At 46.8% G+C, this 27,636-nt stretch overlaps 1 protein-coding gene across 6 annotated transcripts in view; it reads right to left on the minus strand.

The window, feature by feature from the left end:
• LOC119168408 (uncharacterized) overlaps positions 1–27,636 on the minus strand; it is a 626,194-nt gene that overhangs the window by 323,343 nt on the left and 275,215 nt on the right. For 5 of the 6 annotated variants that reach the window (XM_075890976.1, XM_037419821.2, XM_037419815.2 and 2 more), the window contains exons 5-6: positions 21,567–21,766; positions 16,634–16,740 (exon numbers count right to left, since the gene is read on the minus strand). In XM_075890976.1, coding sequence (XP_075747091.1) covers positions 16,634–16,740; positions 21,567–21,766 — 307 coding nt within the window. The remainder of the gene's footprint in view (positions 1–16,633; positions 16,741–21,566; positions 21,767–27,636) is intronic. The other variant, XM_075890977.1, reaches the window with a different exon arrangement.

A 27,636-nucleotide genomic window follows, 5' to 3' on the forward strand; every position in this document is an offset into this window, starting at 1 on the left:
TAACAAAGTTTTCAGATCACCTCTTCCACGATTTTTACAAGTGCTCCAATGAACAAAAGTGTTGTGGCTTGGGTAAGTTGGTTAGCCATGAACTTAGCTTGTATTAGGTCGGTACATATAAAAAAAGGGAGAGGGAAGACGACAGAAACGTCACAAATGTGGGTGCTAAACTTCCAACTGTTTATTTCATGCCCTTGACGTTCATCTTATACATGCGTGAAAACGCAACTCATCTTGCACGTGGTGTCATTCCAAGAAACGTCATTCCTTTATCCATCAGCGCTATTGGTGGTGAACTCACACACAAGTGTCCCATTTCCGCTATAGCGTCAGCTTCTTTAATTTCACGTGGCAGCTGATTGCGAGACAGGCCGATAACGACGCAGCTGTACAGATCAGGGGAGCACCCACAACCTTTGCATCTTTTGTTACTCACTGATTGAACGGCCATAAAAACATGGTATTCAGACTGGTTAATACCATTGAATATTTTGAAAACTAAGCTTATGTTTTTACTAATGAGCAACGCATACCGACCGCCTACTTCCTTGATAACAGTTCATCGTTGAACTCGACAGCACACACAAATATATTCGCACCACTCTCCAGTCAAACGTATCATGAATTAACCACTAAATAATACCCTCGCATCTGCTAACTGCACCCTTGGACTCCTGAAACATAATTTTAAAGAAGCCCCACTACGTGTTAAAAAAAAAAACTTGTCTACACAACGTTGCTCCGTTCAAAATAAAATACGCAACTGCCATCTGGGACCCAAAAACAAATATATAACATCAATAACATGCATCTCTCATATTCATATGGTGGTTTTGGGACGTTAAACCTCACATATCAACATCAATAACATAGGAGCCCTGCATGAACGTGCTGTGCGATTCTTTTTTTTTCTGATTATTCCAATTACAGTAGCGTGACCCCGTTAAAGGAGAAGCTGTGTTCGTGAACTTAACACTTCGTCGAAAAATTTGTCGGTTAGCACTGTTCGATGGGCTTTATCATCATTATTCTCTCCATGATGAATTCTTTCAGTCACCACTAGCTATCTTCCCCCGTGGTGATTATAGATATAAATCCAAACGTATGAACTGCAGGTCTTCAGATTATGCTAATTCATTTTCGGCTTGCACAATAACCGGGTAGAACACATTACCATCAGACTGCCACGGAACACAATCTTGACAAATTTTAGGATTTACTTCATGGTCAACTTACCACCTAATCATAGCATGTTACTTTTCCTTTTAAATGCGTCTATCTGTCTATCTATCTATCGATCTATCTATCTATATATCTATCTATCTATCTATCTGTCTATCTATATATCTGTCTATCTATCTATCTATCTATCTATCTATCTATCTATCTATCTATCTATCTATCTATCTATCTATCTAGCCACCTGCGACATTTGCCTCTCCTGGCCATTTAGACAAAGGTATCAATACTAAAATTGGTATCGCATAACATGACTGTATGACGAGCATATATGGCTTGTCATAACAACACAATATCATGACATGTATGTCATGAATGTCATGATCTACATTCCATGGTCTTGCTGCTTCTGCGGTTGTTTCATTAGCACGATATGCTGCAGCACTTGTATGGTATGACATGAGTGCATGACGAACGCATGCGACTGACCCTAATGTGGAAATCGTGACATGCATGCCATGTCAGTCGTGACTACACGCCACGCTCATGGTGCGTTCGCGGTTGTTTAGCTCGCCTCGCCTATACAAAATTTGATATTACGAGACGTGAATAGATGACGAAGGTATATGAACGGTGCATACAAGATAATCATGAGATGCATGCCATGTAAGAATAGGACTACATGCCATACTGATGATGCACTCGCAGCTGATTCACTACCTTCACATATACGAAATTTGGTTATACGTGACGTGAATGGATGAAGAAGCTATGTGACTGGTGCAAACATGATAATCATTAGATTCGTGTCATGTAACAATATGACTACATGCCTCGCTCATGATGCGCTCGTGGCCGTTTCGCTACTTTCACATATACCAAATTTGGTATTACGTAACGAGAATGGACGACGAAGGTAAACGACATGTGCAAGGATGATAATCATGACATGCGTGTCATGTAAAAAGAAGGCAACATACCACATTCATGATGCACTCGCGGCCGTTTCGCTGGCTTCACATATACAAAGTTTGTATTACGAGACGCGAATGGTTGAGGAAGAAAATAAATGGCTTGTCCAAACATAATAATCACCACGTGCCTGTCATGTAACAACATGACTACATTCGACAATCATGATCCTCTCGCAGCCATTTTGCTAGCTTCACATATACTAAATTTGGAATAAGGTCACTTGAAGGAAAGACAAAGGTATATGACTGGTGCAAACATAATGATCATCGCATGCTTTTCATGTAAGAACCACACAACTTACCACTCTTACCGCTCCTGGCTGAATTTTTTCGGGGATTCACGAGCTTGCGAGACTTCACGCACTGAGTCATGCACGGTAAGCGCTTCGGCTCCGACGTCGGTTCATGGAGCGCCGTGAAGGAAGAAGAATTAACACGTGTTTGTGCGTTGTTTTCGGGTTTCTCTTCGAATCACCAGTGTATCGCTCACCGAAAATTCGTGGATCTCAGCATGACGAGGATATCTTCAGCTCTCAAAACACGCATACCGCCGTGGTGGTCTAGTGGTTAAGGTACTCGGCTGCTGACCCGCAGGTCGCGGGATCGAATCGCGGCTGCGGCAGTTTCATTTCCGATGGGGGCGGAAATGTTTATGGCCCGTGTGCTGAGATTTGGGTGCACGTTGAAGAATTCCAGGTGGTCGAAATTTCTGGAGCCCTCCACTACTTCGTCTCTCATAATCATATGATGGTTTTGGGACATTAAACTTCATATATCAAGCATCAATTTCGCGAGGCACTTTTGGCCGTTTCGCTAGCTGCATATGTACCAAATTTGAAAATACGTGACGCGAATGGGCGACGATGGTAAATGACATGGCCAAACATGATGTTCAAGGCATGCGTGTCGTCTAAAACATTACTACATGCTACGCTGATAGCGCGCTCGTGGCCGTTTCGCTAGCTCACTATATACCTAATTTGGTATCACATGACGTGAATAGACGATGAAGGTAAATGACATGTTCGAACATGATAATCAAGACAACGAAGTTATGCATGGCTTAATTTATGTGTAACTTGTATAGTTCTGCTTATTTTGAAGTGACATATCAACCTTTATCATTCGGGCTTTCATATGATCGTTCCCACAGTACGTGGAATCTGGCAGTTTTTAAAGACGATAGTCTTTTTTGGGCACTTCGACGCCAAAATTTTGGTCTGTCTGTCTGTCTTTTTGCATACCTGTACATTAGTCTGTTTGTCTGCCGTAAAGATACCCCAAACGGCTCCAAGCAATACCCCAAACGGCCAACCCCATTCGCAGCGCCCACCAATATTGTGCAAGCTTCAACGTTCATACTTGTGCGATTGTTGATTTGAAAAGCAATATTTGCACATATCTGAGGCACCATGACAACCCGTCAATATTTTTTATGTGTGGCTTCATACTAAAGAAGGCACACGCAGGTAATTTAAGGAGCGTAGCGATTATCACACTGTGCTGACAGTGCAACGTGATGCTCAAAAAGGCAAGTGTTTCCAACGTTTCGGTAAGGCGACACGGTGGTGGCACATCCCCGTCTCTTTGCGTTCTTCACCTTATCGCCTCCGAGACAGGCGCGCATCTTCCTCTGTAGGCGCGCACACATTTCTTCGTTTTTGAAAATCACTGCAGATAGCGCTCGTGTCTAACCTGCCTCGATGCGCTCGTTTGCCTTCGCTGCATGGATCGAGACTGCCTAACGCAGCGCTTCCAGAATACAATTCACCTATTTTCTTGCGCACAACATCAAATAAACGCTTTGTTCACTCCCTCCACAAGCAAGACTATCGTCTTTTGACGACATTTGCAGTAAAACATGCCGATACAGAGCAAATTTTTTTCTTGTTATTTGGGGTGGCTCTCTGGTTAATACAGTTGGTGCTTCATGAAGTCCGTGTCTGAAATTGATTTGATGACATTCATTTTGTGATTTGTTTTCCCCAAAAGTTACCCCAGTTTTCGACATGTCTACCGAAGTGATATCTGCCCCCCCCCCCATGTAATAACCTCGTAAAGAAGGTCCTTCAGGTTTTTTTTAAATGAAGATAAAAAGACAGTGCAAAGCCGTCTGCGTGCGGCTAAACTATCGTAGCTTCGCTCAGACCTGTCACAGATGTGGCAGACAATATAGGCACTTGTACTCTTGTACTTTTGTACTACCTTGGTGTCGCAATTCACAGGTGCGCACCACTCATTTTGTGCAGTGGATCGTTAGGTTACCACCGTGCTTATTCATCACGTTTCATTGGTTTGGCGTTTCTTCATTCGTGTTTGAATTAGAGCTGCCTTTTCAGAAGGAGTGACGAAGCCCGTTTCTTCCTTAACGCTTGCCTTTCATTGCGATAGCAATTATATGGACACTCGATCTTAACGGCTTGTTGCCGTCGCCATCACCGTCGTGTTCCGTAAGAACCCTCAAGCGCATCGTGTCGCGTATTGAAGACCCGAGCCCTACACCAAGAACGCCCATGTTTATTTCTACCTCTCGTGCCCTGCCATTCTTCTTTCTCCTCGGTTCTCCTGATTGTTGTCGCGCGGCCACAATCATCCGCAACATACTGCCAAGGGGCCAAGATGATCACGAGGCAGTCTCGCTAGTCCTGATCACTTGTTTCGCTGACTTGCCTCCAGAATATATGCTAACTGAACCAGTCACTTTCCTTGCCTTTCCAGAAGATAGTCACCATAAAGCATGCGTGCAATATCACTCTCTCCTGGGTGCGCTGACCACCCCCGTCAGCTATTTTAGCACTGAACGTGCGCTACCGTCAACGCAGGAACATACTTTGCAGCTCCCAACAGCGAGGCCTTCGGCGTTCAGGGTGCAACACAAATTACCGTCTAGATGTGTTTCCTGTCGAGCGGGTGATCCGGTATGACTCGTATTTCCACCAAATATCTCTCCCGAACTTTCACTGTATGACTGGTTGGCTCTGGAAGATGAGCAGCAACTGCATAGCATCAGCGTTGAGCTTTGAGCCCTTCAGCAGGGCATCGTTGTGGCAGGCATGACCTAGCGCGTGCGTTTAGGCGTCAGACACAGCACGAAGCCTTGGTGTGACAGCATTTTCATGAATGACTGCATGATGAGGCGCATAATTGCCATGGTCATGCGGATGTGGTATTTTTAATCGCCTTGTCTGTTTTTTGCGAAACGCCATTGTGATTGCCTTGCCAGTGTGTCTATACAGTTCCGAACGCTTTTGAACAAGCTCAATTGCACTTGAGGCTAGCCTTCTGCCAATCTTCGATGATCGTTGCCTGAATGTCTACCCGAAACTTGTGGTTTTAACGGAACCTTGAACAGCCGTCAAACTTGATGATGCCCTGTTCAGATGCCTCAAGTTCTAGTGGAGCCTTGTTTTTTTTTTCAGCAGGCGCCTTGATCTCCATGACACCGCGACGCCACATTGCAGAAAGATCACCGTTAGGAACAAACTTGGTGCTACAGTACAGGAATAGAGCGCTCGTGTATGCTGAACTTCTATCGCGTTCCATGGTACCCGGAACGGTCCAGCTGAACTTGGTTTCCATTGCCATAAGATCATTGGACAAGCAATCTATCCCTCTAGATTCCACCCTCCAGTAGACGTCGGAATCAAGTAAAACGCTTACTACCTGTGGGTGCCAGGTGTCGGGATGAAATTTGTCCTTGGCATCTTAGTTCTTGTCACACAAAAGCTGCGAAATATCAGTACTGAGCAGCGGACTTGTAACTGCACACACTTCGGGTACTTCCAGGGCCCCCACGGTTATTGCCATGTCCATCCCTACGTTGGCCTCGTAGAGTCAAAGCTACTCGTCGACTGCGTCTTACTTCGTGGGGCTTCGAGTGGCCGAACATAACCAAAGAAAGTTCTTCGGTTCCGATGACCGGGCATCTGAGGCCCTTTGAGACATCCGCTAGGATGAATATGCGCTGGTTGCCGCTGTCAAGAAGAATGCGCACGAGACGCTTTCGGGACCCGCACTTGATCCAGACTCATCCTGTTTGAAGAAGAACGGCGTTGATTCCACTCAGAGCGCTTAGGGCCGATGTCACTGAAGGCGTGTTAGTGCGTCGCCCTGCGATGCGCGGGTCGTCCTAGTTCACTGTCGTCGCGTTTGTACGGGTTGGGGCTGCCAGTGTGAACAATTCACGGAGGATAGTGAGGTGTCGTCTGTTGCACTTAATACAGGTGATCTTGCGTGCACGTCGGCAAAAACGCGCCGTGTGGTTTCGCAAGCCGCAACAGTAGCAGCAGCGAGCAGTGCGCAACCGAGCCCATTTTTTCTCGGCCAAGAGTTGAACGTTGCAGTCCGCGATGGTGTGCTGACAACTTCTGCTTAAACGGCACACCTCTTCCGTAACTGTAACATATTCGGCACCAAATGCGGACTCCGTATGCAAATTTCCCATCGCTGCCGATGGAGGTTCGACCTCTTCAGCCTGCAACCACGAGCAACCAGACGTCTTTTGTTCTAGCCTGCTTTCCTCTCGAAGCTCAATGTGAATGCGCAGAAAGTTGAGCAATTCAGCAGTCTGGCGAGCTCTCTGTTTAGGTGTTGCGAAGCCGGGTGTTTCCTGAGGCGCTTTCTGCACCTTATGACGGTAGAGAATCGCGAGATCAACCGGCAGACACTTCATCAGGACGCGGTTGAGCACCACGTCGTACTGGTTTGAAGATACGCCCAAATCGGCCAACGCAAAGACTCCACCGTTGACCCTGTCGTAGAGCAGGCGAAGTTTCTCCACGTCTGCCGACGACTTGACTGGCGCTAAGGCGAGCAGGTGGTCAACGTGCTCATTGACAAGCAAGTCGCGTCGACCAAATTGCTCCGTCAAGGTCTTGATCGCGATGTTGTACTTATCCTCGGCTAGTCGGATGCCTTGCTGCACTGCTCAAATGGAACTCAAGGTAGTTGAAATTCTCGATTTGTAAAAGGTCTTTATTGAGGTGAATTGTGGCACCTGAATGGTCCCAGAAGGACTGCCAATCGCGAAGTGCGCCGAAAAACGCCGCGATAATGTCACGCAGCAAAGGACGACGCAGTTGTCTATGAGAAAAACAAGTTTATTGGAGCGAACCTGCACTCCCCTAACAACTGAGAAAATACACAGGCGGCGAAGCAGCGGCCAGCAAAACGACGGGCACGCTAGTGAGCGTCGGCGATCGAATGACGCGGCATCGGCTGTGCGGGAATTTATACCCCTCGGCGCGAGGGTTTCTCGAATAGTCGAATTGTATCGAGAACGCCGTGATAGCGTTTGTTAGAAACGCTGTTCGTTCGAACAGCGTCTCTAACAAACAACGCTTGAAGCATTGTTTCTATCGAACAACGCCTGAACCGTTGTTCGATAGCGTTTGTTTGAAACGCTGTGGTAGCGTTTGTTCGAAACGCTGTGAAAACGGCGATAGCACAGGCCGGCGCAGCCAGGCCGAAAAAACAAAACACAAATAAACAAACCCAATGCATGGTTCGCAGCATTACCCCCCTCTAAGAGTGCATCGACCCGATGCTAACATAAGGGACAGTCCACAAAAATTAAAATAAAAGTTCGTCATCGTCCGTAGAAAGGTTTTAAGCGAACCACATGGACGACTTCGGGCCGCGTGCGTCGTCGTGATGTAGGGAGTCCCCACCGGAGATCACTTCGTACGTTAGTTCGCCAACACGTCGTAGAATCTGGTAGGGTCCGAAATAGCGTCGTAGAAGTTTCTCACTGAGTCCACGTCGTCGAATGGGAATCCAAACCCACACACGATCTCCAGGATGGTACTCGGCGTCTCGGCGTCGGAGATTGTAGCGTCCGGCATCCACCAGTTGCTGGTCCGTTATACGAGCTCGAGCGAGCTGGCGGGCCTCCTCCGCACGTTGGAGGTATCCTTGGACGTCGGTGATGAGGTCGTCGTCTTCTACGTGCGGAAGCATGGCGTCGAGCATCGTAGTCGGCCGTCTTCCGTAGACGAGCTCGAACGGTGTCATCTGCGTGGTTTCTTGAATAGCCGTGTTGTACGCAAACGTGACGCACGGGAGGACTTCGTCCCACGTCTTATGTTCAACGTCGACGTACATAGACAGCATATCCGCGATTATCTTATTGAGCCGTTCCGTTAGTCCATTCGTTTGGGGGTGGTACGCCGTCGTTCTTCGGTGATCTGTGTGCTGTAGCGTAAGATTCCTTGCTTGAGCCCCGCAGTGAAGGTCATTCCGCGGTCCGTAATTAGGACCTCAGGGGCTCCATGTCGCAGCACAATTTGGTTAATAAAGAACTTTGCAACTTCTTGTGCAGTTCCCCTAGGAAGAGCGGTGGTCTCTGCGTAGCGCGTCATGTAGTCTGTCGCTACGACAATCCATTTGTTCGCGCATCGGGATGTAAGGAACGGGCCCAGAAGGTCCATTCCGATCTGTTGGAAGGGCCTCATTGGGACGGCGATCAGCTGCAGAAGTCCGGCTGGTCTCGTCGGTGGTGTTTTTCGTCGCTGGCAGTCACGGCAGTTCCGGACGTAGTGGGTGACATCGGATGTAAGGTGGAGCCAGAAGTATTTCGCCTTGATTTTTGTAATCGTGCGAGCTGTTCCGAGATGTCTGGAAGACGGGTCGTCGTGGCACGCTTCCAAAATTTCGTCACGAAGGTCTGCGGGGATGACAAGTAGATAATTCATTCTCGTTCCGGGGTTGAAATTCTTCTTCACTAGGATGGAGGTTTTGAGGCTGAATGCTGGTAAGTTGCGCTTGAACGCCCTAGGCACGGCGACGTTGCGTCCTTCGAGGTAGTCGATCATGGCGCGGAGGTCAGGGTCGGCACGCTGCTGGGCGGCTAGGTCGCTCTCTGTCACGACTCCGAAGAACGCTCTGTCTTCATCGGAGTCCTGTGGTGGTGGGTCGACGGGGGCGCGAGACAGGCAGTCGGCGTCGGAGTGTTTCCTGCCGGATTTGTAGAATATTGTAACGTCAAACTCTTGCAGGCGCAAATTCCACCGCCCAAGATGGCCAGAGGGGTCCTTCGAATTGGCGAGCCAACACAGCGCATGATGGTCTGTCACAACCTTAAACGGTCTACCATAGAAGCATGGGCGAAATTTTGAAATGGCCCATATGATAGCCAGGCACTCTTTCTCGGAGGCAGAGTGGTTTCTCTCCTCCTTCGACAGACCACGGCTTGCATAGGCGATTACCTTTTCATAACCGCTTTGCTTTTGGACGAGGACGGCACCCAAACCGATATCACTGGCGTCCGTGTGCATTTCCGTTTCGGCGTTTTCGTCGAAGTGAGCGAGCACGGGCGGGTTTTGCAGGCGTTGTTGCAGCTCGCAGAATGCCCTTTCTTGGTCGTTTTCCCAGCTGAAAGGGGTGCTTTCTTTCGTCAGGCGCGTGAGTGGCTCTGCAATGCGTGCGATGTTTGCGACGAAGCGCCGGTAGTATGCGCACAGTCCGAGAAACCTTCGCACACCCTTCTTATCTTTCGGCCTTGGGAAGTTCGCAATGGCTGATGTTTTTGCCGGGTCAGGTAGGACTCCCGCGGCGTTCACGACGTGACCCAAGAACTTGAGTTCCTCGTACGCGAAACGGCACTTCTCAGGCTTCAGCGTTAACCCCGACGTACGAATGACCTCGAGTACAGATTCCAACCTTGTGAGGTGTTCGTCGAAAGTCCGGGCGAATACGACAACGTCGTCGAGGTATACGAGGCAAGTGTGCCACTTCATGCCTGCTAGCACAGTGTCCATGACTCTCTGAAACGTTGCGGGCGCCGTACACAGCCCAAACGGCATCACCTTGAGCTCGTATAGACCGTCCGGGGTTATAAATGCAGTCTTCTCTCGGTCTCTCTCGTCCACTTCAATTTGCCAGTAGCTGGTCTTCAGATCCATGGATGAGAAGTACTTGGCGTGGCAGAGGTGGTCGAGGGCGTCGTCGATTCGTGGCAGGGGGTACCATGCATTGGGTTTGTTTATTTGTGTTTTGTTTTTTCGGCCTGGCTGCGCCAGCCTGTGCTATCGCCATTTTCACAGCGTTTCGAACAAACGCTACCACAGCGTTTCGAACAAACGCTATCGAACAACGCTTCAGGCGTTGTTCAATAGAAACAACGCTTCAAGCGTTGTTTGTTAGAGACGCTGTTCGAACGAACAGCGTTTCTAACAAACGCTATCACGGCGTTCTCGATACAATTCGACTATTCGAGAAACCCTCGCGCCGAGGGATATAAATTCCCGCACAGCCGATGCCGCGTCATTCGATCGCCGACGCTCACTAGCCTGCCCGTCGTTTTGCTGGCCGCTGCTTCGCCGCCTGTGTATTTTTTCAGTTCTTAGGGGAGTACAGGTTCGCTCCAATAAACTTGTTTTCCTCATAGACAACTGCGTCGTCCTTTGCTGCGTGACATCTGGTGGAGGTGCGGGGTAGATGAACCCTAAGCCATTGCCAAGCCAACAAAACACAAATAAACGAACCCAATGCATGGTTCGCGGCAATATGTAGTTTTGGCAGAACCACCGTGCGATGGCATGGCATCATTCCTTAACTAGGAATCGCATCGGCTACTCAAGAAGAGTCACTGACCTGACTCTGGGCTGCGGTGCTGGCATCACCGGCGTCGGCGTTGGGTGATGTAGCCACCGACCTCACAACACTCGTCACTGTCGCCTTGTTTGCGGCCTCTCGGCGAAGAAACGCGCTCGTGACATGGTGTAAGATACTCTTCGGTGGTACTCTTCCACGACCTCGAGGTCATCCTTGTAGTCGTCGTCGTCAGACACATCAAAGATTTCTTTGTTTAAGGTTACAAGTACGGCGTTCTTTTGAGTGAGGTAGGCAGTGTAGCAGTCGACCTGACTGGCATCGGGAACGGATGCTTGCAGCTCGTCGGTCAGGAGCGTGATAGTTCGTGTGACGCTGGCCCTGACGACACCACGGTTCTTGCGCAGCCGCTCCAACGACGCCATCGGAGGTAGAAGTCTTGGAACGGCGTGACCATGGGGTTTCGGCACTAAAAATATGTCGCGAATTCAAGACCCGAGCCCTATACCAAGAACGTTGTTGTTGTTGTTATTCTCTTATTGTTAATGGCGCATACCTACTGTGGGGGATCGGCCAAGAATGGAGTTTTTTTTTTATTTACTATTCAGATTTGGAATGATGGAGGTTTAACAGAAAGGTTACCGAGAGCCTAGGAACGTTTGGTGCTCAATGTAATGCATACAAATATTTACATAAACGAATTTATTCTTAGAATAGAGCAATATTCTGATTTTATACGTATATAGTTATGTGGACATGTTAGAATAATGAAACTGGTTAATTAGTCCACCTATTTGTTTCATCAATATAGTCCCGGACGGCTGCGCATACTGTCGCATTAGAGAAACCAGAAATGGAAGCTCCGAAAGACAAAATGACAGGCAGAGATAAGTCCATACCAATACCACGTAAAGGCATTTCTAATAGGGTTTTTCGTAATGTGTTAACCTGCCTGCAGGTCAAAAAAGAAATGGTCTATTGCTTCCAGCTCATCACAGAATGCACACAGTGGCGAAGGTACTTGAGCAGACCTGTGTTTATAGAAATTTAGATTTGGTACCCGGGCAACACAGCCTTGTGATAGCTACTTCTTGTGTTCGAGTGCGGCAAAAGTCTCTTTTCTTTTTTTTACATTGCGGCAAAAGTCTCTTGTTTTCGAGTGCGGCAAAAGTCTTTTTTCTTTTTTTTACATTGCGCCAAATTAATTTCACAGTCAAAACACAGTAATCATATTCCTCTAGTCTAAAAAATCTAAAGGTATTGACTTGCATTAACCACCGGCTTCTTGGCCAATCCCCCTTAGTGGGTGAGAGCCACAAAAGAACGGAACAAGCAAGCAAGCAAGTCTCTTCACCAGGGATAGAACGTCCATGTTTATTTCTACCTTCTTTCTCCTCAGTGCTCCTGCTTGTTGTCGCGCGGCCGCAATCATCCGCAACACATCGTAGCCACGGGTAGAAGTATGCGAGCGATGGTTCTATGTAACCTGTCACACGTGTGTGACGAAGGACAGAGGCAACTACACGTGGATGATAACAAGAAGCAGCAAAAGGTTTATTAGCACATTTTAAATAAGATATCGGATGGGACAGTCTCACTGAAACACCGATCGTGCTAACACTTTACTACATTACAACTGCCAACACGCTGCCAGTATACAGTACACAGCGCATGTCCGCTACAACAGTGACGAATGCGGCTCAGGCAAAGATGAAACAAGTGAACTCATCTAAATCGCGCAGAGGGCTCATTCGACATTGCTTATTTGCGCGAGAGGCGGGCCGTCGATAATGCTCATCAAGATAGGGAACTCCTTCCTCCTGTCCCCGTCTTCAACGAGTACGATGGAATGAACCTGAAGCTAAGGGTTGTTGGTGCAGTAGTTGTGAATGAGGTCCCGATTGGTGGCGCATGGGCTAACACGGCGGGCGACAGCCGACAGCTTATATACTTTCTATGCGCTTTGCTCTCAGCGCGACGAGACTGTGCGAAATCCTATTCTCCCCTCTCTCACTAGATAGTCCACATTCTCTCACACTAGGTGTTTTTTAGACTTGTGCGACATCCACCCGGAAAGAGTAACACACTGTAATGTTATACTTCTTATAATATTACAGTGTGTTACATTCAAAATCATTGCATAACCCATGTTGTGAAAACGATTTTTAACACCGAAGTGTTTTACGCCGAGATTCACGCCGGCTACGCTCACGTACTTCCGTCACGGAAGTATCATTGAATATATATATATATATGGGATATGGCACAACGGGAGCGTTGTCAACAGGGATAAATATATTTATTTCCGAACAGTTTCGGGAGGGGTCCTTCCTTCATTCCCTTATGAAGGGAGGACCCCTCCCGAAACTGTTCGGAAATAAATATATTTATCCTTGTTGACAACGCTCCCGTTGTGCCATATCCCATACCTTCACGAAGACTAAATTGGCCCATTGAATTATTACTCCCAATATATATATATATATATATATATATATATATATATATATATATATATATATATATATATATATATATATATCATTGAATATTTATATATTCAATTATATACATATCATCGAATATATATATATATATATATATATATATATATATATATATATATATATATATATATATATATATATATATACTAGGAGATCGCAAAGAAAACAGGGAGACGCGAACCTTGATCCGTCTCATGTAATCAAACAAGCGACTTCTCTATTCTCAGCTTGGGGTGCTAACCACTGCATCACAAAGCGTACCTTTCCTGGAACACTAACCACAACATACACCGCTTCGTAGTCCCCAGAGCTCCGAAACGTTAGCGCGTTTTCGTGATTAGTGGCAGTATGGGGCGATGGGCTCGTGTCGGTCGCGTTCTAAAGGTTGTCCACGTCACGAAGCGAAGCCACCACGGAGCGTAGTGTCTCCTACGCGCACTCTATTCAGACTCGTGATTCGGGAGAAGACGAGGGTCACTTCGCACAGCCGTATTTACAAAAAGATCATGCTGCTGGCACACAACGGTGGAAGAATTGCGACAGTTCGCGATTGTTCTTTGTACACTTGTGCGCTAGCTTTGTGCCTATTTCTTTCTGTTTGAACAGCGTGCTGAAAGTGTCGACCTGTGGCAGTTCCTAGTCCGCTCTCGTCCTGTGTATGCTAATTTCATGGTTACTTCCTGCTTGAGGGCTGCTCAGCAAGTTTCAAGCTTTTTGCGATTCTACCATGACTTTGCAAATTTTTACTTTTTAAATGCGCAAGAAACTCTCAACTATACCTTCATAAATACATGTTTCCCTTTCGTGTTATGCCTTTTTCTATACACTATGAGGCAAAAATACCCGAAAAAGAAGGAACGGAGCCCAATAGGCGCTCGCGATGAACAAATAGGCCGTTGAGGAGCAACCACAGAGGGAAGCGTGGGCGCGAAACCAGTTAGTCTCCACTAGAATAAACCGCCCGGGCATAGCAGGCAGCGCGAAAAGCGTTGCCAAGGTGACCACACCTCCTTCTCCACAGAACACATGTCCTTCTCCTCCTCTACTGGCTCTGTCTTTCCCCGTATTTTGCCGATGGCGGTCGCGTAGCGTCGCGCTCGGAATGCTCGACCACGGCCGCCTGGATTCGACAATCTAAGAATTACGACGTGGTGCTTGTGTGTACGCCTGGATGAGCGTGGACTGCTGCTTTAGCGTTTCGCTGCACCCACGGAGTCTGGAGCAAGCCTCGACAGGTCACCACGCCACGCTGTATATCTCTGGCTTCAAGATAGGCACGACCAACACTCGACAGCAACAGTTGCGAAGGCCAATATGGCGGCCGAGAAGAACAGGCCTATCGGATATATACTTCAGTCCGACTCAGGGCAGAAAACAGCGCTGGATTCGAAGGCAAGTAGGTTATCATTCTTTTTTCTACTCTACTTGTCGCGAGTGCGATACGGATCGCGCTTGCCGGCAACGGGCGCAGTCGTGTTGTATATAGCATGTACGAAATGCATCGCCAAGGTCAGCTTCGGCGTCTTCAGTTCACCTGTGCTTTGCAACCGCCTGGAAATTGGCTGCCATTGCCGTCGGCCTGCCGTACGCTCGCTCATCGAGTGCTCGCCTGTCTTCACCACCACGATGAGCTCCGTGCTGACGATATTGGGCTGAGAGTTCGTCACTGTGTTGGGAGTCGTCGAAAACACGTTGCGGTTTCTCGTAAAGAGCATGGTTGTAGTGTGTCGCGCGCTGTATGTGCACCAGCACGTGCTGGCGGGGCTTTCGCTAACGTCGGAACTTACTGAAAATTGGTCGCCGTTACAGTTGGCTTTCCCTCCAGTCGGTTGCAACCAGCTCGGAGCCGTCCGCTGGCCGCGGCGGCGGCCTCGCGTTTGCGCGCTGCACTCGCTCGAGTTTGTGGAAAAGGGCCGCATTACCGTCGATTTCTTCGGCGCTAGCTCCGAAACAGCTCGGAGCTATTCGTGGCGGCGGCCAAGCGTATGCTCGGTCTCCCGTTGGAAGTTCGCTGGCGGCAGACACTCCACGTTCAGTGCCGTGTTTGGTCTCGCGTTCGCTTGCTCGAGCTGAACGACGTCGCTCGCTTAGGACTCGCCGACTTGTTAGCGGCACGGTTGTTCGCGGAGTTGTGACTGCGGCCGCCGCTCCTAAGCTATTGCGCTATGGGGAACGAAATGAGCTTTTGACGACGTGTGACATCACGGTGAAATTATTAGCATGTCATATCTCACATGTGTTTTCATTTCAACTTGCACGTATTTTTCATATGCAGTTGTATTCATCCTCTGTCACGTGTGACTCACTATTTTACATACTTATTGTGCAGCCGTGGGCACACACCGTGCTGAAGACAAGACTGTGTGCTGACGTCTGCGATGCCCGTCATCCATCTCTTTCGTCAGGGCAGCTTCAGAAGGACTGTGCGAGATGTGAGGATAAAGTTATTTGTGTGTCATATTTTAACGCTTGTTTTTATAATAACGTTCACGTACTTGTCATATGCGTGCATATTCATCTTCTGTGACGTGTGCCGAACCATTTTTTCTATATTATTGTACGTGCAGCCGTGCGAACCCAACAGGCAGGAGGCTGCATGCGCTGGCGTCTACACTGCCTGTCATCTATCGCTTCCGTCGGAGGAGCTCCCCAAGGAGTGAACAAGATTTGACAATGAGACCGCACTTGTACACTTCACCCTGAATTCACTTAAAATAATGGGGAAACTTCATGTGTATGTAGAAAAATAAAAGATTTCAATGTCTCGCTTCTGTGTTTCGTTGTTGCCGTGACTGTGAAAGCAGTTACACATAGGTGGCTAACTATTTTTCGCGTCTTCTTTTCTGCGGAATTTGTTGCTCACTGCACAGAAAAGCAGGCGAAAAAGTATTAGGCCTGGCGGAAAATAAACAAAAAACAATGTTTGAACTGGAGACAAAACGTTCATCCCATTGAAGTATTTGAGTGGATCAACCGTTTGTCCGGCAAGGTGCAACTGTGAGGACTAACGGCTGCCCGGTAAAGTGTAAATGTGGGGATCAACAGTTGCTCTATAAGGTGCAAATGTGAGGACTAAATTTTAGTCCTTTGGGATGAACTGTGGGACTAACGGTTACTCACTAAGGTGAAAATGTGTGGACTAAATGTTAGTCCCTTGAGGAGACTAGCTGATTGGCCCGGTGCCGTTAGTACTTAAAGGGATTAATGTTTGTGGCAGCCCCATTAGTCCCCAAAAAGACGAACCACACACCCTTTTGACACCCTTTTGCCTTTGAGTGTATAGAGGGTCAGCCACAATTTTTCAAGTGCACATACTACACTGTCATGTTACAAGTCACACAAATATTTATCAGGCCATGATACAAGACTTCTCTAGCATTCATATGGTTCATCATATGCGAGTGGTAGAAGCTAGCCTCTTACCTGCTGCGATGACAAGCACATGAACCTCATCACACATCCGCTCAGCTTTCCATTATCGGATCGCAGTGGGCTGCAGGCCGCGACAAAGGACCGGCTCGGCTTCATGCCTGCGAAATAACTTTCAGTACGTTGGAGAAGTGGGCCAGTTGGAACCAATGATTGCTGTCAAAACGTCAGCACGAACAAGACAAAGCACAAGACGAAGAACAAGACGGAGCACAAGTCTGCTGTATTGCAAGGTACGCAAGGTCAACTATTTATTTGACGCCAGCTAACTTTCTGTGCGCCCACGTGTTGGTTTTTGTTACATTAACTTTTAGCATCAATTGACTTTAGTTGTCAGACGGCTTTCATATAATGTCTTCCTCTTCTTATGTCTCACTCTGTTCTCACTCATTTTTTTACAACATGCCGGGAAATAAGTACGCCTATTGTATCGTAGCTGACGTTCATTGCGGCATAAAGTGTTTGGAAATAAGTAAAATACTACCGAATGTGGTTCTAAAAAGCATGAGACAATCCTTTTACTTTATAAGATAGAGAGTCGGCCACCTTCGCGAAGGTGCCCTGCACGATGGGTATGTGTCTTTTACACATTCCGAAATTTCTGGTTAACCTCCCTGCCTTCTCCCTTTTTGTTGCTTCCTCCTCCAAAAATACATAGTAAGGGATGCAAGCAGCTGTAGAACTGTTTCATATAAAAAGAAAACTGAACGTTAGTTCAACAAACTCAGTCAATGTCTGCAGATATCCCAACGGTCTTGCCTTTCGATAGAAAGAGTGCTACAATACTAACATGAAGGCTTAGATGGCACAATACTGTGGTTCACTGCATGCTTGGAAGTCGGATCCTTAACAGCATCGTGAAGTTTTCATCTCTTAAACTTCCAATTCTTTTCTCATCGTTTGTTTATCTTAAAACAACTGGACATCGACAAGTGGGGCTACCCTTCGAAGCTGCAATATGTACCCTTCTACCTGAAAGAGGTAGCTAGTCTCTGGTTTAACAACCACCACTCGGAATTCGCCACTTGGGGTGCCTTTAAGCTACGCATTACTGATGTGTTCGGTCGCCCCAAGGTGCGCAAGCTTCATGCTGAACAGCGCCTACGGGGACGCGCAGAGCTTCAGGGGGAAGGCTTTACAAGCTACATCGAGGATGTGCTCGACTAGTGCAGGTGCCTGGACCCTTCAATGATCGAAGCAGACAAGAAAAAACACGTTTTGAAGGGGATAGATGACGACGCCTTCCAGATTCTGCTGGCCAAGGGCCCACGTACGGTGTCCGAACTCGCCACTCTTTGCCAGAGCTTCAACGAGTTGCGCAAACAATGGGTCATGACACGGCGGCCAGCACCTACCGATGAAACTCTCGCGGCATTGACCCTGGGTGGAGACCACAGCACAATCATGTCGGAAATCAAACGATATGTGCGCGAGGAGGTGGCCCGACAACTTTCGTGCCTGTCGTATCTACCGGCAACGAAACCCTCTTCTGAGTGTCTCGCGCCCGCCATCAGGCTGGTAATACAGGCGCAGGTGTCTGAGGCACTACCATCCGTCTCTCAGACAGCACCCTTCACCGCGCCATTGGCTTACGCTGCTGTTACTGCTACTCCGCCACGACCTTCGCTTGGGCCGACTCCCCAGCCTGTACGAGTACCAACGACGCTGTTTCCAGCAACACAACAACGCTATACCAGAAACCTTTGGCACACAGTGGACAATCGCCCGATCTGATACGCATGCGGATATCCAGGTCATGTGGCGCGCATCTGTCGCCAGCGCTTCGCAATGGGTCCGGCTCAGCTCTGAGGTACTCTGACTACTATTTACCGGCCCAGTAGAACGCGAAACGAGAACTTCCACGTCAATGTGACCGACGATGGAGGCGGAAATGTTAGAGGCCCGTGTACTCAGATTTGGGTGCACGTTAAAGAACCACAGGTGGTCAAAATTTCCGGAGCCCTCCACTACGGCGTCTCTCATAATCAAATGGTGGTTTTGGGACGTTAAACCTCACAAATCAATCATCAATCAATGTGACCGACAATTAGAGGACCGCGACCCGTCACCAACCGAACTAGACCACAACCCTGCTGCCGACTACCGACCATTCGGTCCCCGTCGCTAATCCTCACCACGCCGCTACCGTTCTCCGTCCCTTCTGCGTCACCGACCGAACCCCGTATAGACAGAAAACTGACTGCCGCAGCTCCAGAGGCACGAGCTGCGAAATCGTCCCATTGTGCAAGTCCTCGCCCGTCCCCCACAAACGTTCTGGAAGTGTTTGTTGAAGGTCCACGAACTCTTGCACTTGACACGGGTGCCGCCGTATCTGTGATGAGTCAAAAACTCTGCCGTTCGGTACGACAAGTAACGACGACGCCTTCCGACGTTTTGCAGAATACCGTGAGTGCACAATCGATTCGACCAGTCGGAGCATGTACGGCGAGAGTAATCATTCAGGACGTCCTGTACCACATCGAGTTTCTCGTATTGACCACTTGTTCCCACGGCGTGATAATTGGATGGGATTTTTGTCAAGCCACCACGCCGTAATTGACTGCACTCGCGCGCAGGTGGAACTTTCCGTGTTTTCAGATGTGCCATCTACCGACAATAAGCACAATCCCCTTGACAAGCTTCTTGTTGCTTCCGACGTTGATGTTCTTCCTCTTAATGCCATAATTGTTCCCGTCAATAGCACTGAATCGTCTGGCTCTACCGTTGTGTTCTCCCCATCTGACGTTTTCAGTCACCGCCACGGCACATCTCTGCCATACGCCATTCTGCCACCTCATCAAGATACTTCCGGAATTGTCGTTTGCAATCCTAGCTTCTGCCCTCTCACCTTAAGAGCTCACAAAACACTGGGCAACATCCTGGTCAGGATCGACGGTTCATACGAAATCATGGAGCCAGCGCTTCGAGAAGTGCACTTTTCTTCGAGGTAGCCGCAGCATTCCTCAGCGGTGCGTTTAGCATTTTATCTTCACCGGAAGCCTCCGATTGCCCCTGAGCATCTTTGTCGTTTGAATCGCAGCATGGTTGTATCATAAGCAGGATTATCCCAAGTAGAAATCATTACAACCTGCATGAATGATCCGACTGTTCCTTTCGCGATGCAGCAAACTGGGCATCAGCTTTACAAAATTAATAATGCATTAATATCAGCCATAAGTAATCACAATCTATCCGCAACGATGCTTGAAAGAAAGAATGTGCATTAACTTATAACAGAAAGAGGGAAACCTTTTTTTCACAAAACGGGAATTTTCGTGGTGTCTGTACAACTTCTGGAATGAGTATACACTGTCCATGTACGGGAAATTAATAACAGATGCGAACTGTTCACAAGTATTAGAGAAATAAATGGCAAAGCTTTCCCTCCGGTACGATGCAAACATATCAATGCATGTGACACTGCGAATTATGTGAAACGATGTTCTTGACTGAGCTTGTGAAAGGGCTATGTCGAAGAGTCATTTCGCTGCTCTGCGCTGGGGCGGCTACTTTACCAACAAGTGGTATTGTGTCTACACGGAAGCTGCAAATCGTGCCTAAATAACCACATAGATTACGTTTTTTTATGCGAAGCTTCTTATGGTGGTGATCAATCCGCTGTGCGGCGTGACCACCCTTCCCCTCCTCTCTTTCTCCTCTCCTATGCTCCTCTCTCACCTTGCTACGCCGACGCAGCAGCGTCTGCCAGTCAGTTCAGTTTCAGTTTATTTATTTCGGACATAGTTACATGACACGAAATATGTCCACGAAACAAGGCAAAAGGAGACTCGTATGTCTCCTGACGAGGCCTTCACCCCGGACTTACACGTCGGACAGCCAGGAGCAAAATCAGAGAAAATGAGTACAATGCTCATTGCACAACCTATATAAACAAAAAACGAACAGTAAAAAACACATTCGGACAAAAATTATACAAAGTCTACGTTGTTCAGGTTTAACAGCTTTATAAAGTTACATAAATATACAAAATTACATATTTTCGTGTTGAAAGCAAAATATTTCTAATTTCAAGGAGGCAGGAAAAGTAGCTTTACTTGTTTTTTGAAATGAGACATACTTGAGTTCTGATTAGCCAATTCGATTAGAGATGGGTATGCATTTAGGATGGGTACGCTCGCTTCCCCCTCTTTCCTATATGCATCCCTCGCCGCGGCGTTTACCACTATTTCCGATGCGTGCTCCCTCCCCTCTTCTTCTACGCTCCTCCCCGATCCCTCGCCTCCCAGAACAGACACACGCAGTGTTTACGAACAAGTTTCTTGATTTAAAACACCGATTGCTCTCACAGCAGAACCATTCAGTGGCGGCCCTGTATATATAGGCACTGAATCTTGACATCCAAGGTAGCACCAGCGGAAGATTTCTCCTGTGCGTAATTGAACAATAAAAATTTCCAGCGTGCGCGTCTACTAAAAGCAGACTGCGGGTCTCGGTGTCGAATTGAAGTTATCTTTCTCTCATTGCCCATTAGCAGCACTTGGCATGTTCAAGTAGAAAATACCGGTTTATGACTGCGTGCTTTGCACCTTCTCAAGTTTCCTTCCTGTGCAACGCCGCCCCGAGTGTATGTGTTAACGCCCTCACCTCCGCATCTACACATGGTTCCTTTTAGCGGAAGATGGTGTTTTTGTTCCTCAATTTTCTTGCGTGAAAATGCATACCTATATATTAGAAAGACCTTTAGTTTTGTATTTCCGCAAGTTCTTGACATAGAAAATGAGCGTTGTGCAATACCATAGGCGCAATAACACCAATGTAACTGACATTCACGGATCCCATCAACTGCCTTATTGCCCTATACAAGTACAGTTTCTTTAGATTATAGCGCCGTACCAAGAGAGCATGACCGTATGCAGTGTATAAAGCACTCTTCAGTTTCATGAACCTTAAGCACGTGTGCTCTCACCATACTGCTCTCGGCTCTCGAGTCGGCTACAGATGCCGGCCACCAGTGGTGCCACGTAGGGACCCAGCAGCAAGCACACACCTGTGACATCATAAACCCCCATGGACTGCTGAATAGACAGGCCCGCGATGGAAGCCATGTCGACGGCTTCACGAAGAACCAGTTCTTTTTCCACGTAGACATTGATCGCCGATGCCAACCTTCAAAAGACGCAGCAGCACAGCTACTTACCAGGCATCCCGTGTCAAATGCATCTTAAACAAGCCATTAATATTATATATGACATTTTAAGTTTCCAAATCAGCACAGTTATATGACGCAGCAAGCACTTCGCAATAGAGTATTATTTGACTATCGGTAGTATATACCCGATCATGCAGGTTACCGCTGCTTATTATAGCCTCACAGTTAGAATATCTTACACTCTCCACCCACCGCGACGCACACCGCGACAAGGATCTGCTGACGCCAGCCGCTTCCCGGTGACGGTCTTGGCGCCAGGACACAGCATGACGGCCAAAGACATGATTCTTTTGAAGGCCTTGAAGGTGGCTTCAAATGGGAAAATTGCTCAAAAACAAGGATAATTCCTCCTTCATAAATGTTGGTAAAACACTAAAGTGAAACGTTTCTTCTTTGAGGTAGTTGGATGTTTATGGTGCATTCATAAATGACAGCTAGTACAATATGTCAATTCGTGTTTCGCTTATGTAACACCGCTTAATGTGGACCCATCCGACGCCCAGTGGCGCATCTCCATCCCGTCGACAAGCAACCATGATAGTAAATTAATCATTGCAGTTGCTGGAGTTGTGAACATATACCTAGACACCACACATGTCAAATCCTGTGCAAATATGACAGAAACGGGTGCATAAAAAGCATCGTGAAATGCAAAGAAAAGCACGACGTGCTCTTTGTGTTCTTTTTTGTCCCGGCCGTGACTTTACGGCGAAAGCTGTTATGAGATTACTTTTTTGGTCACGCGCAGTTGCATGTTGTCCGCCGCTGCAGCCACCGCAGCCGGTGTCCGTCACCGCATGGCACGAAATTCGAAAAAAAAACTTGCAGCAATGGCACAGCGAGGTTCGATGCCGGGTCCCCTGGGTGCTAGCCCAGTATTCCACTACTGAGCTACACTGGTGCTTTTGACTTGTTGTCAAACTTGCCATGGGAAGGCTTGAAGTCGGGAAAGCAATCGTGCTAAAAGGATTTATAAAGCGTTATAAAACAACGAAACAACCAGTCGTCGCACAATGCGATTAGCATAACGCGTGGCCCGTCCCTTGCTCCAACCCGTTACAAAAGCTTCTTGTTTCTCTATTAACTGAGGCGCATGCCCACTACAGCCATATTTCTTCATCGTCGTCAGCCATTGTATGGACAATTGGCACAAGATTCCTTGCAAGTGTTTGGTGGATACCACACTCCACAGAAAAAGGACAAAGTATAGCATAGAGAATGCCGCCTACTACCCAGAAGTTTAATAATAATTCCCTAGTAGGTACCAAGCAAGTGTGCTTGCAGTAGTTACCAAAAAAGTGTTTTGAAAAGGCTCTGAAAGGCTGCTCTTCTAGCTTTCGCTGTGACTGTGCTCTGTCTACCGCACAGGCCTGGCATTTCGAGGAGCGAAGCTCCTTAAAGCGGCACCCGTTCGTCCCTCGTCGTAGTACGTAACATGTCTTACGCTTTGACCTGCAAGATGGTGCCAGTGGTTGATTTCTCCTGTGCGTTTTTGAACAATGAAAAATTCGCAGCGTGCGCGTTAACTAAAGCCAAATTCTCCTGTTTCTCCTTCCCCACTAGCAGTCTTTGGCATATACATTTAGCACTACCTGAAAAGAAAGGATTGCAACGTTATTCTCGCTGGGCGTAACCTCCTTGGTTTTAGAAAGGTTTAGCGAGCGTTCGACCGCAGTGCCATGAATACAGTGAAGTAGTATATACCATGAACTCGAGGTGGCTAAAGGTAGGACGTAGACACGAAGCGCAAGCTGTAAGAAAGTTTGCTTGTGTCACCTGACGTTTAGTCCTTGGAATGTGCACTGGATGGCAGTGAATATGCGGAATATATGCTGAAAAGATGCGAGATGATGGTACTTGGAGTGTTGAATAGATGGACGAACGGACACTGAGACAGATGCATGGATGACCTCACGGATGGCTGCACCGATGGATGGATGCATGGACGAACGCAGGGGCGGATGCATGGACGAACGCAGGGACGGACGCACAGGTGGACGTGCGGACGCACGAACAGACGCACGCACGGATGGTCGAATGGACGCACGGATGGTCACACAGATGGACGCATGGATGGACGGAAGCAAGAATGAATGGACGGATGGATGCTTCACCCCACTCCCCATCAATCACACCGTGGATATGCTGCCATCTTTTCAATTATAGCATTCTTTTAGGAACGATCATACGGAACACACTCGACAGTCAGGATAGCATCGGAGAGCTATATTTTATTATAGGTGAATATAATAGGCGAGCCTTTGGCTAAAGCCACCTCTTTGCAGTGTGTGAAAACAATGAAACAATTCGATTTTGTTCAAAACGCGCTGAATGAACCGGTAGTAACTAAGCCAAGAAAGACTAGGGTGTTACCTGTCAGCGATGTAACCGCCTGTACTTCCTAATCAGGCTTTTTAAAGAGGATTGTTTTGTTTACAGACAAATGAATAACGTTTTTGATGGGAATGCGCTGCAGTCTCACAATAACCGAATTACCCGCTGGTGCTAGCTATCGCAAATGGAAATTGCAGTCTCAGAAACGAAGTACATTGAATAGCAAGAACTAAAACTCGAGCTATATTCTCGCATGATTAACAATGTTTTTGTCGATTATATATCTACAATAAAATTGGGCAAGTCCCACGTCTTGGGAATTCATGTTATACAAAGCATGCCCATGGAAGGTGACTGTGCTGCAATTTTAGGGGCGAAGTTCCTCTTAGTCTTACCTTGTCACACATCACGCGTACCCGAGGCAAGAATAGACGAGAAAAAAAGAAGGCAGTATCTCTCGAAAAGTATATTTATATGGCGCTGTCTCACAGAAGTACATACAAACTGCAGTTGAGTGAGGATATTCGCGATGGTTCTGTACCACTACTCTCCAATTGGCTGCTGCGCACGCTTTGCCTGAGTGCGCGGGGAACGATCGCCTTCCTTAGTCTCTGGATTGTCGCCGTACGTGGCGGATCTTTTTTTTATTGAAATAAAAAATAAATGAAGTAGTTTTCGTCACCGTTACTTGGTGACAACTACCCCTTTGTACTAGATTGGTGCAAATAAAGAAAAAAATCAATAGCATCGTTGGTGGCGCAAGGACCAAGCAGAGCGGCGGGCGCGTTCAAGACGCTTGCGCTCGGCTTTTTTGGCTCGCGTCTCGTCAGTGTTACTCGCGCACCGTATGCAATCTCTAACGCAATGAGACGGATGGAGGCATGCACGGATCAAAGAGCACACGGACGGACGGACGGATGGACGCTTCACCCCACTGCTCATCATTCACTCTGTGGGCACACTGCTATAATTTTTGTTACGCGAACGCCACAAAGTGGCCTTTAACATATACGTATAAGCGCACGCAAAGAAACGTTCAACACCCGCTTATATTTTATATAACCAAATGTATACAGGTGCGCAACGATACCAACAAGATGATGGATAATACAAACACCAGAAACTGTAAGTCTATATAAAGCGCTGATGATCGTGAGGACAGTAGTCCTGGACACTGCTATATAAATTAACTTGTGAGGAGTGCACCTAACCACAATTGACGGTAACCCGACGTTAGCGCTGCTTCACACAAATAAATATGTAATGTTTAGAAATTCTGATAGTCGGGACTCCGACCAGAATCGACGTTTCACAAACAACACGGACTTTTAACGTGATAGCCTCGAAGAGCCTGTTTCGCAGAAATTCTAGCGTTGGTGTCGTTGGTTCTGAGCAAAAATTCATCTTCTGCATGAGGAAAAAATTAACAAATATGCAAATAGAATAAATGATAATAATCTAGGTTCCAACCAAGGTCGTTTGTGTGCCAAGCAAGTGTTCTACCAAAGAGTAACGCGTCTGAATGGAAGCAAGGTGAAAATAACTTCCTCCGCTTGGAGATACCTTGAAAGCACTTTTCACGCTTTCCTCACCATCATGAACAGCCTGACTACGTTCACTGCAGGACAAAGGCTCCTCGCATGTTGCACCAGCCAACTCAATTCTGTGAGTGCAGCTGCCACTTGATACCTGCAAACTTCAAAATCTCATCTGCCCACCTAACTTTTTGTCCCCCTCTAGCTAGCTTGCCTTCTCTGGGAATCCAGTCAGTTACCCTTAATAACGAGCGGTTATCTTGCCTTCAACTTCAACTTCATTTATTTGTGTGGTTTACCATCCCAAACCACCATATGATTATGAGAGACGCCGTAGTGGAGGACTCCGGAAATTTCGACCACCTGGGGTTCTTTAACGTGCACCCAAATCTGAGCACACGGGCCTACAACATTTCCGTCTCCATCAGAAACGCAGCCGCCGCAGCCGGGATTCTATCCCGCGACCTGCGGTGCTTCAACTTCAACTTTCAACATTATTTCGGACAACGACAGATAATGTGTACATTTGCCCTGTCTAGGAGGGGTGACAAAAAGGCACGAGTGTCTGACTGAGTGTCACTCCTAATTCTAGACACACGTAACTAAAATATCAGTGACAGTTAGATAATCGAAAATTCATACTAAAGATTACATATATTATACATCTTTAGGCAAAACATATACTGGCTTCTAGAGATATATACATTGTTCTATATACACATAAACAAAGATTTCATAGTATATGTACAGTATAGACTGCAGCAAGGTAAAACACGGAATTACTCTTGATGAGGTATGAGGTTAACTTTTTTAAGCATTTCATGTGCATTGTTTTCTGTACCAAGTTTATTACGGTAGGATGATGATTTAGGAATCTGCTATAGCGTAAGATTGTTTTTGCATACCATAGTTAGTTCGTATGAAACCTTTATCACATATGTTTTCCTAGTTTCGTAAGTGTGTGCCTTCCCCAAGAATTGTCGATAAAAGCTGTCCTGGCATGACTTTATTTTCTCGAATATTGCACTTTATTTTCTCGAACATTGCAATGCCTAGCTAATTTTTTTTCAGTATGTGTTGCATTGTTAATATAGTATTTGCTTTAGAGTGGAACGGAGTGCGTTAGATGTGGCATACTTTCAATAACTCGCAATATACGTTTTTGTAGAATATGCAGCTTTCTAAGATTAGTTTTTCTTGTTGTTCCACACACAAGGAGGCAATATTGTAAATTGGAATCAATTAGTGCGTAGTATAGCTGAATTTTCAACCGCCGTGGCAAACGTTGCTTTGCTCTATTTCTAATACTTATTGAGCGTGAAATGCGTCTAGTGAGGGGCCATGAGGGGAGCAGTTGAGGTTTCGTTCGAAAAGAACACCGAGAAAGTTATGTATTCTTACACGCTCGATGTTTCCGCCACGGAATTTCGAATGTATGTCCTTCCCGGTAGTCCTAATTCTGGAGCAAAAAATTATATATTTAGTCTTTTTTGTATTTAGTTTATTTTATTTACAAATAGCCACTCAGTCAGATTGTTAAGCCATTTTCTAACCTGCAATCGAAGAATAAGTAGACACTCTCCGGAAAAAAATATATTTGTGTCATCGGCATAAATAGTTATATATGGCGACTAAGACATATTCTCTATATCATTTATATATAATAAGAAAAAAAGTGATCCAACAATACAACACCGTATTTAATTTCCCCCAAAACTGATTTTGAATAATTGGTGTCTTGTACTGGTAGTGGTTTGTCAAATAACTACGTATAAGGTCGAAAGCAAGTCCCTTTATGCCATATTTGCTTAGCTTAACTTTTCCAATAAGATATCATGCCTAAGAGACTCAAAAGCCTTTTTAAAATCAAGAAATATCCCTAGAGTATGCTTTTTGTCTTCAAAATTCTTAATTATTTTTCTTCTTTTTCCTTTCGCGCCCATGCCTTGTCCATGATA

The sequence above is a fragment of the Rhipicephalus microplus genome, chromosome 3 (genome assembly GCF_043290135.1).
Source record: "Rhipicephalus microplus isolate Deutch F79 chromosome 3, USDA_Rmic, whole genome shotgun sequence".
Taxonomy (NCBI): domain Eukaryota; kingdom Metazoa; phylum Arthropoda; class Arachnida; order Ixodida; family Ixodidae; genus Rhipicephalus; species Rhipicephalus microplus.